The 9,913-nt window shown below is 37.6% G+C and overlaps 1 protein-coding gene across 1 annotated transcript; it reads left to right on the forward strand.

Moving 5' to 3' along the window:
• Positions 1–50: 50 nt before the first annotated feature.
• On the forward strand, positions 51–9,888 carry LOC148958075 (uncharacterized). Its single transcript, XM_089113859.1, has 3 exons — positions 51–2,318; positions 5,304–5,559; positions 5,989–9,888. The coding sequence occupies exons 1-3, from the start codon at positions 2,263–2,265 to the stop codon at positions 6,379–6,381; spliced, it is 705 nt and encodes a 234-aa protein (XP_088969985.1). The 5' UTR covers positions 51–2,262; the 3' UTR covers positions 6,382–9,888.
• Positions 9,889–9,913: the final 25 nt, after the last annotated feature.

The following is a 9,913-nucleotide window of genomic DNA, read 5'->3' on the forward strand; positions in this document are numbered from 1 at the left end:
TACCTTTTTAAAAACTATTCACACATGCTAGAAAGGAGAAACTAGTTACTGTCAGCTTTTGTCAAACAGCGGATAATAATTAGGCCCTTCAAACTACTCATCAAAACCTTTAGTTTGTTTGGATACTGTGTGGTTTTTAAACTGGTATATATTTCCTGCTTGCAAGACTTATCACTGGCATGCACTTATCATATTTTTAAGTTATTTCGCATTTTAGCTCATATCCAAAGTTTCCTTGAAGGACAAGAGTTTCAAAAGAGGGTAGGGGATCTTTCTTCTTTGCTTCTAACACTTTGGGCATGGGACAAGCAAACTGTATAAATCAGGAGAGTAGTGATATCAAAAGAACAAGGGGGCAATTGCAAATAAATTTCAAATCCAATAGCAAATTGTAGCAAAGGGTAACTCTACTGCATTAACTCCCTCCAGCTCTACACCCCTGCATAAGATACAAACAAGACAAGATTTTATATTTCACCCACGTAAAACGTGAAACAGTTTCCTTTAAACTAGAAAGCATCTTATTTTGTCCTCATCATCGCCAATCAAAATTTTTGGTTTGCCATTTATTCATAGTTATGCCCTAGGCAGGGCCCCCCTCTGGCGTGGGCCCTGCTTGGTTAAATAAAAAGCTTATTTGTATTCTTCTGAAAACTTAAATGGAGCTTGGAATCTGCCTGTAGATAATAGTCACATAAATTCATCGCCTGTGGCGTTTGAGGGGCTGTGAGATGTGCGACCCTGCGTATTAGGTTATCTTGCCATAAGAACGAAAGATTATGACTTTACTGGACAAATGACATTAAATATGATATCTGTCAATGGAGCCGGTCTAAAAGGAGCATACGTATTCCTTAGCATGTTTGCATAGTTAAAAGATTGATGCTTCAACGGGTGTTCAAGGATTCTTGGAAGCAGATTCATCGCCAAATCTCAGGTTTGTGAAAATCAGCTTCGTACACCGCTGTGTAGTGCTATCAAAATAACAAGGGGGCTCTTGCACAAAATGTTGCGAAAATCAATAGCAAAAGTAGAAATTTGTGTATATTTTATCGTATCTATTGGGATACTTTTACAGAACAAATATAGATAAACAAAGGAGAAAAATTAACGAGAATAGCGTATATCGTGTATATAAGCTTGAAGGTTTTAGAAAATCGTTGCAAAGACTTTCTGCAATATTGTAAAAGCACTGAATTTACAAGGGTTTTACAGGCTTGTGTTCGCAGATTCGGCAGTAATAGAAAGTACAGAATTTGATAAGGGTGTCCTGATTCCTTGGCTCGACGGTTCTTATAGTTTCATCTAATTCAACAACGGCTAAACGGGTCACTTCGGCAAAACTGGTATGCTTCAAACTTCTCGAAATAACAACGGCTATCCGAACATCTGAAATCACGTCTAAACTCTAGCGACAAAAATTCAACGACTGAATTACTTAAAAAGCCAACAAATACTTTACTCGACAGCAATTAAGATAATTAGGACAGTCAAGCAAAACAGAACAAAGGAGCAGATCACAAGACAGGCTGTTACATGGAAATTGGTCAAGGTGTGAACGAATGTCAAGCACGTAAATGAATTTCAAACAGCAACCACGCAAAAGTTTCCTTGACGAAATTCTGTCCTTTTACAATATTTTAATACGCTATTCTGAACGCAGTTTATCCTTCAAAATATAAATCACACGTATGTAGAGAAACTACAACATCTGAGGGAATAAAAAAAAACATCACTCAACATACGATGAGATAGGATAGGATAGGCCTCTGGGCCCGATCAGATAGTGACGTTAGTGTGACAATGTTTACAAAGTTCAAAACTATGAAAAGCCACTAAAATTGTCATCTCCACGGACAACGGGTAATTCGCACTCTTGTCCTATCACTGATGAAGCTATATAGTCTTAGAACTGTTAAAAATTGCTTAAAACAGAAATAGTTGCGGTATACCGATACCCCCAAATTGAGAAAGTAAATTCGTTACTATTTTTAATCGGAAGAGAGAAATTTGGGTTTGGCAACTGAGTCTGTGGACACGTGGGAGTATTGTTAAATTGGGTTACTTTGTGGAGTGACCTGTCACTTTTCCGACGTCATTCCATGGTGTGTCACAATCTCGGTAAGTACTGACAGTTAGCTAACAAATGTTGGGAGAATTCAAGACTCATTGTAACTTGAGAGTTTAAGAGAGTCCTATATGTAATTCTTTATGCTAGGAGATTAGATTATTGTCACTCGTCGATGTTTCTTTAGTTTTCAAATGTTCATGACATTGTCATGTGTTTCGCTTCCGTATAAATGCTTTACTTTCATGAGGCAAGTATATTTTTACTCTCTTTGCCTAAATTTTTATGCCAGCAAGCCAAACATTTTGATGAAATTTCCTGAAAGTATGGATCATTTTGTTTTTTTCAATTAATTTTTTTAATTTTCTGGCTTCGAGTACTCATGCGGACTTGTGTAGCTCTCCTTTCGAGATACACTCTTTTTTTATAAGCCATTTGCCAACAAAGTGACTGAGACAACCTTCATTTGCATGCAAAATTGAAAATTTATAAAAAAATTTACATTTTACAATAGCTGAGCCTCTGCTTATTCTTGATTTGTTCTTAGCTTTTGACCAATTTTGAGGCCCGTGTTCTTATAAAATTATTCTTATAAAAAAGTGTAATTAATTTGAGATATGATAATCCATGTTTGGGTTATCAAGACATTGAACTCCCACTGATGTTTTTATTTGAGTACATGCTTATTTGAGCATTCGCTGGGGTTTAAGTAAACAGTCTTAGTGGAATTGAATAGCAAAGCTAACCAAGTTATTGATGTATTAAAATAGCAATGCAAGCTCGCTCTGCTTATGTTGTCAATAATAACAGAACAGGGATACGTAAATGTATAAAAAAAACAAACAATGCTGACGTTTTTGGCGAGAAACAAATAGGCCAAATATTACATCATTAATTCAGGGACATTTTTGTGAAAACAACAGCTTGGATAGAATGGATAGAATTAGATAACATGTTTTTCTTGAAATATTCGCCTATTTTTCATTCTTGACGCAAAGAGATAATTATTGTCTCTGGTATAAAAGAGTACTTAACGGAAGTACTTTGAAAATAAACAGGAAGTATTGCTAGCGACAAGACCACAAGAGGTTAACATTTTGAAACCACACCCTTTCAGACAATACCACAGAGATGATGGACAATATCTATGACAATACCACAGAGAAATGTTAAGAAAAACTATACCTTTATTTTTCATGCCCAGGCTTGCAATTTACATAAAGGATTACAGTATTCACTCATGCCGTATTGGGTATCACAAGTTGATTGGACATGATGGCCGTTACAAAGACAGTATGCTAGTCATCGGAAAATCGGACAGATTCAGTTTTGAATTCTTGCTTTCTCATAGGCTCCGACACAGGATGGAAAGTTGGGGGGGGGGGGCAACGGAAAATATAACACTAATAACAAAAGGTTTTGAAAAAAGCTCTATTGTTTTGCAAAAAATGAAAAGGCTATGGCCCCCGCCCCCCCCCTCAACCCCCCTTCGTCGGAGGCCCTGTATTAACTCCTTGGTTTCCGTGCGTAAAAGTTGAAGAATTTGAAAATGCTCGCGGACTGTGAACCGCTTTAAACTGCAACCAACCCAAACCTGTCGATAGTTTTTGGGGGTCTAACCAGATCAGTGGATAATTATGCCTTCCCGATTTTAAAACTTTAAAATTGATGACGATTACGTTTCTCTGATATAAAGTGGGCGTGGTCCCAAATTTTTTGGGTTGAGTGCCACTTACACCCGGCGCCACCAAATGCCTCAAACTTCCATGTTTGGTTTCAGTGGGCAAGGAATTCTTCAAATCGTATTTTAATTAAAAAAATGTAGATTATTAAAGTTTATTCGGTTTTAATACATTCGTTATATATCTTGTTGTCTCTTTCTTCTTGTTTGAAAGTCATCATGAGTCATCACTGATGATGAGCCCCGATGAAACAAACTTGAATTTCCGCCTCTGCGTGTTTCATATATCTGTGATATAGCTCGGTTCCTCGAAATAATTACACATTCTGTGATCCACAACCAATCCCGGATGTTAGACATGAGACGGTTGAAGTGTCAGTTGGATTTGGGTTGAATTTTTAAAGTTTTTTCTTACGCGTCAGTAAGCAACGGATGCGTTAAATGAAAAGTCGTAGCAATAAGTTAACAATTTTAATTGCCTTTGAGCCACGTGGTTTTAAATGTACGTTTTTCATGGGAGTTATCACTGCCACTGTTTTTGTAGATAAGTGAATAAAAGCTTGTACGGCTATATCACATTAAACAACTGAAGGCTTTCATAAGCCAGATATTAGCATCTGAATTTTGACAAAACCATAACTGCCTGGAAACGTTACTGTAAAGAGATACATTTTTGAAGAAGGTACGTTATTTAGTTAGTCATGCAGTTTCGATATAGCTCCAGCGCTAATTCTTTGGTTCGATATCAGCATTGATGTTCCACTCACGTGTTTATTCTTTTCAGTAGCTTTACATTTCTCCTGGTCTTTAGTGCATGCATTTAATTACAGTTTCTACTGATGAAATAAACTAATATTAAAGAAAGTCTTATTAACTTTAATAAGATAGTGTTTTGGGAGGTTTATTTGTACAATTTTTATAGGACCATCGAAAGCTGTTTTGGGGTGTAAGTCCTGAAACAGATACCAAGTTCGCACATTGTCCTAAAAAAGCATGAAATTTTCAGAGCCCAACAAATAATTGCATTTAGAAATTTAGCGAACAATGCATTAATTGAAGCGTTGCTGTCATCTTTTTCAGGATGATAAGATATTACGTAAGGTTTTATCTATGCATATCATATACATTGAAAGTGATCACAACAAACCGATGGTAGGATAAAAAGAATCTTTAATGGGAATCCTAAGCTGATTTAGTCGTGCATAGACGTAGGAACCAGGAGACAAGGGGCACATAGATCTGGCGGTTTTAGAAGCTGGGGGTCCTTTTTATTTTCAATTTCTTGTTTTTTTTCTTAGGTGCAGGTCTGCAGGACCACTTTTGGCAATCAAAAGCGTGGGGCCTGGGCCATAGCCCCCTGTTTCCTATATAATCGATAGAGAAACGTGCCCCCACTAATAGAGAAATGTGCCCCTATTTTTCAGAAAGAGATAAGAAAGACCTCGTTTTGGCTTATGCGCCTGCCAATCCCCCCCTACGGGATCACGCACTATGTTCCTGTCGTAGATGGTAGATGTCTGAAGATAATCAAGGTATTTGAATATGTCATTTCAGATACAAGCAAGACAATATGCTACATCTACACCAGGCCCTTCCCGTGCTCATCTTGGTTTTGGTTTTCTATCCTTATCTTGCTTTGGCGTCGTTGAGTGACAAAACATGTAAAAGCTGTAATCTGGGCTGCAAGAGTACCTTCTGCAAACAGGAGTGCTCCGGGTTTCCATGCAACATGACTTGTGATTCGGCTAGAATTTGTTCCCAAAACTGCTCTAAAGGACACTGTGACGTTATGGCATGCAAAGCAAATATGGTAAGCTCTTCGGTCTCAAGTACCGTATAGTTTTTAATTGGGTTATTGCGGCGTAGTTATGATGCAGATCTTAATGCCCTCAAATAGTCTTTGTACTTGTACAAGAAAATACGTATTTAGTATCTGTCTCGAGCTTTACCGAAGCCCTTGACTGACCTCTCTGGGAAATCCTGACATACGTAAAAGCCGTAATTGGTTCTACGCAGGGAAGAGTTAAAAGTTCCGTTTTCCCACTACAAACCAAAGCATCCTTGATGCGTAACTGACATTCAAAATCATCAAGCATTAAGCAAAAAACATCAACCTAGTACTAGTGCCCTTTTAGATAAGATTTGAGGTAAGAGCTTTCCAGTATCATAAACGCACTTCTCTGCACTTATTATCATTGAAGAACTGTTTTTTAAAAGATTTGTTTACTCCTTTTTACAGTGCAATTCTAACTGCGAAGTTGGGTACTGCTCGAAAATGACATGCGACGCACCCATGGAATGTCGCCTTACTTGTGACTCGCATTGCCAAATGACATGCAGCTCCTATTCATGTATCATTTTATGCTTTTCTGGTTATTGCCAAATTTCAATTGTTGGTGGCTATGAAGCTTCGGTCTTTTGCTTTGGTGGTAATTGTAACATACGGTGCCCCAGCCATCGAAGGTGCAACATCATGTCATGTCCATCAAATTCATGCAATATAACCTATGAGAAGGAACTCGCACCTTCTGGAAAAAGTAACTTCAACTTGTCTGCTTTTGACCGTACTCCTAGTAGCTTAGTCTTGATTGCTTTATTCATCTCTTTGTCTTTCATTAAGGGCTCGGCTTAGACATTTGTACTTGACCGCATAACCTTAAAAGACGCCAAAACCCTCTAGATATTTAACCAGTCGTAAATTGGCTATCGTTTGGCTAATGACAGACAAAGACCCAAGTTTTCTTAGTTAGAACCAAATCCAAATCATAGTGGTTAGAAATGTCTCAGTGAATTTGTAACTAATTCAACTGGTTTTGCTACCCTGGGTACCACACTCACGTTATAAATTGAATATCCAGGATATGGTTTACAATATTAGAAGTATTTTGTGCTTTTCTTGGAATAGCGACTTCAATATACCGCGCTATAAAGAGATGCATTTCCCACCCAGGAGTGTTGCAAAGACATTCTTTAACCTTCGTCAACGGACATGTCAAAATTTGATATATTTTTGCAAATTTTGCAAAATATGCAAAATATTAATATATGAGCCCCCAACTTTTTTAGACCCCTACTTTTCTCAAAGCTCCGCAGTGCCTGGTCGAATGTCAGAATGAATAACAGGATTTAATAAAGAGATGGAAACAATAACTTGGCAGTCTCTTCTCTTCATTACAGCTCTATCAAGCTGGATAAAAAGATTAATTTCTTCTGGGATATAATATCTTATGAAAAATGAAAGGCAGTTTTGAAAAGAAACCCAGATTTGTCCCTCATATGACCTACAAGATTGTCCAAAGACCCAACGATTTCCTACTCCAGCATATTCAACAACAACACTTTATCCTTCTTTTTTGAATTATATAGGAAGTGGCTGCATATAATTTTCCTGAGGACCTATTTTTATCAGATTAACCCCCCCCCCAAGTTTTCAAAATCTGCATGCGCCACTGACGGAATGTGTTAGGAAGCATAAAGGTCGTAGACCTGTACTTACTCTCTGCTTTAAATTACCATGATAGTTTGCATAGATAGTCTATAGCATCAAGCATGCAAAATTGCGCTCATCTAGAAAATTATGACATCATTGACACAATATTTGCTTAGTCAAATTTATCAGGATGTATTTTTGATTGAAATTTTCCGAGATATTGTTGAATTTGCTTTAATTCGATACAAAATAATTTTGTAACACGATTTGTGAATATGTTTGTATGCAAGACCCCTGTGTAACATGCTCGGTAAAAACCGAACCATGTGTAGAATTTCATGACCAGGGGATTTATGCATCCCTTTTCGAAAAATCGAATTATCAGGGGATTTTTTCATTTCCCAAAATCCCCTGCAAGATTTTCTGTCCTCAGCTAGTGTTAAGCTCCCCCCTTTGAAAGTTTCCCTCTCGTTAACAGTTCTCTTTAACCCTCATTTGCCAGGTTAAGTCACCCATCCTCTGCAAGTCCAAGACAAATTTTGTTCAGAAAATCAATTTTTGTGCTTGTTACACAGGGGATTTATGCAGTAAACCAAATTATACCGTGAAATATATAAAATGTATGAGAGATAAAATGTATAAACATGTATTGTATTTAAATATTTGAAATTGAAATTATCCATTTTAGTGGCTTGATATTGCAGTCTGCATTTCTAAAGTCGTCTGTGTCATCGCTATCAAGGAGATATATTTTGAGATGATAAATACTTTCTTACTACCAAGAACTTTTAGTACTTTGGTCATCTTGTACGGGGAGGCGGGACAGCTAGACCGGTGATGGAAGGAAGCAGTGGTGGACTGGCCCGTGGCCGGTGGGCCCCCATTTAGAATCTGGCAAAAAGGGCCCCATCTTTGCAGAAAAAGGGCCCCATTTTAGGAATATGGGGCCTTAAGATGTCCCATTACGAATCAAAACTGAGGTTAAATAAACAACATAGCATGTGGTTATAAAATGAATTGGGTCGAAGCTAAAAAAAGAATGACTTTTTTAGGTTATGAGAGGTTAATAAGAGACTTTTTAAGATGATGGAATTTTCTGAAAATTTTTACTTTTCATAGACCCAGGTTCAGTTAATCTACCCGGCATTAACTGTAGAGTGCACTTAAATTTTTGCCAGTTTACAAAAAAGTAAGGAGTGATTGAGTAACAAACTCGGCGTTAACTTTTTCTTTGACTCAAGCCATAGCATTAAGATAATGCGATGTGAATGATACTTCAACGGGGGTTGCTGCATCGTCTTAAAGATTCGTTTACCGAATAATCTAGTTTTTTTGCTTGCGCTGGACTGTCTAGTATAAAACACGAACAGGTAAGGTTTGCCTTATGGAATGAAAAATTGACATAAAAAGATGTCAATAAAATGGCAAGAATTAGCCAAATTGCACATAATGTACGAATAAACTTCGAATCGCAAATGGTTCTCAGAAAGGAAGGCAAAGTTGATGCAAAAAGGGAACAGGACTTATCACTGGTTTCTTGGAAAGAAAATTAAAGAAATGCAATTTCTGGTAGCATTTGATTGAAACGGTCTTCGAAATGATAAACCTAAAAGTTTTGTGAAAAATGTAGTTTGTAAGCACGTATTAAGTCTAAAATACGGACAGCAAACCAATTTAGCGGATGATTACACAAAAACTACAGGGAACCTTCTTGCTATGATTTAGGTAATATCATGATTAAGATAGCAAATTTTCGTATACAGAAATGATTCGCTTTGGCTGTATTTGTCGCTGAGCACGTTTTTCCATTTTGAATTTTTGAAAGAAATTTGTACAACCCAATAGACGTTCAATATATTCCGCATGTGAGCCACAACTTCTAAAAATCGAATCAGTGCACCTACCTTTCTAGTTTGCTATTTTTAGGTCTGCCATCTTTAGTTCAAATTTCAGTAAAGATTCCTCACACCTCAGATATTCTGTGATTTAAACTTACTATCCTTTATGCATCTTAGGTTAGTTTTCTTATAACTTTTAACTTTCTTTCTTCGAGAAAGTCTCTTGTGCAAAATTACTTAAATCCAAATCAGACAGAATTTTTATTATCTAATGTTAAATTTCAATTAGTGTACTCAGCACCCATTTGTAATCGACAGCTCAACTTTTCTATTAGTGCTACATATGTTATGTTGCTTAGAAATTGATCGATTTTGATGAAATGCTCACTTGACCACGCCCTGATTTTCAGACCACACCCACCTGGGCCCCTCTAGATATTTGTGGCCGGTTAAAAATTCTGAGCCAGTCCGCCACTGGAAGGAAGAATACAAGAAAGGAGAGGAAAGGGGAGACCACGGGGAAATTGGATGGGCAATCTTAAAAAATGGAATGGAGAAGGAGGCTCGTTCTACTCTGACAAGAATGGCTGAAGATCGAGAAGGATAGAGACAGACTGTCCATTCATGGGTACACCCAGGGCCACCCAGGGCCACCCAGGGCTACCCAGGGCCACCCAGGGCCACCCAGGGCCACCCAGGGCCACCCCAGCTAATAAGCCGATGATGATGAAGAGCTAAACTGCGTTGAAAATAATTTATTATTGCACACAGGAGTTGATAACAAAAAGAGCGTGCCCCACAATCCCAGTAGATGCTAATTGCATTCAACATGCTTCTGAAGGAGAGCACAATCAACATATAAATGTTAGAGTTATCAACATCATCCACTTATTTAT

Source organism: Rhopilema esculentum, chromosome 18 (genome assembly GCF_057945365.1).
Source record: "Rhopilema esculentum isolate cy_ngs chromosome 18, ASM5794536v1, whole genome shotgun sequence".
NCBI classification, from domain to species: Eukaryota; Metazoa; Cnidaria; class Scyphozoa; order Rhizostomeae; family Rhizostomatidae; genus Rhopilema; species Rhopilema esculentum.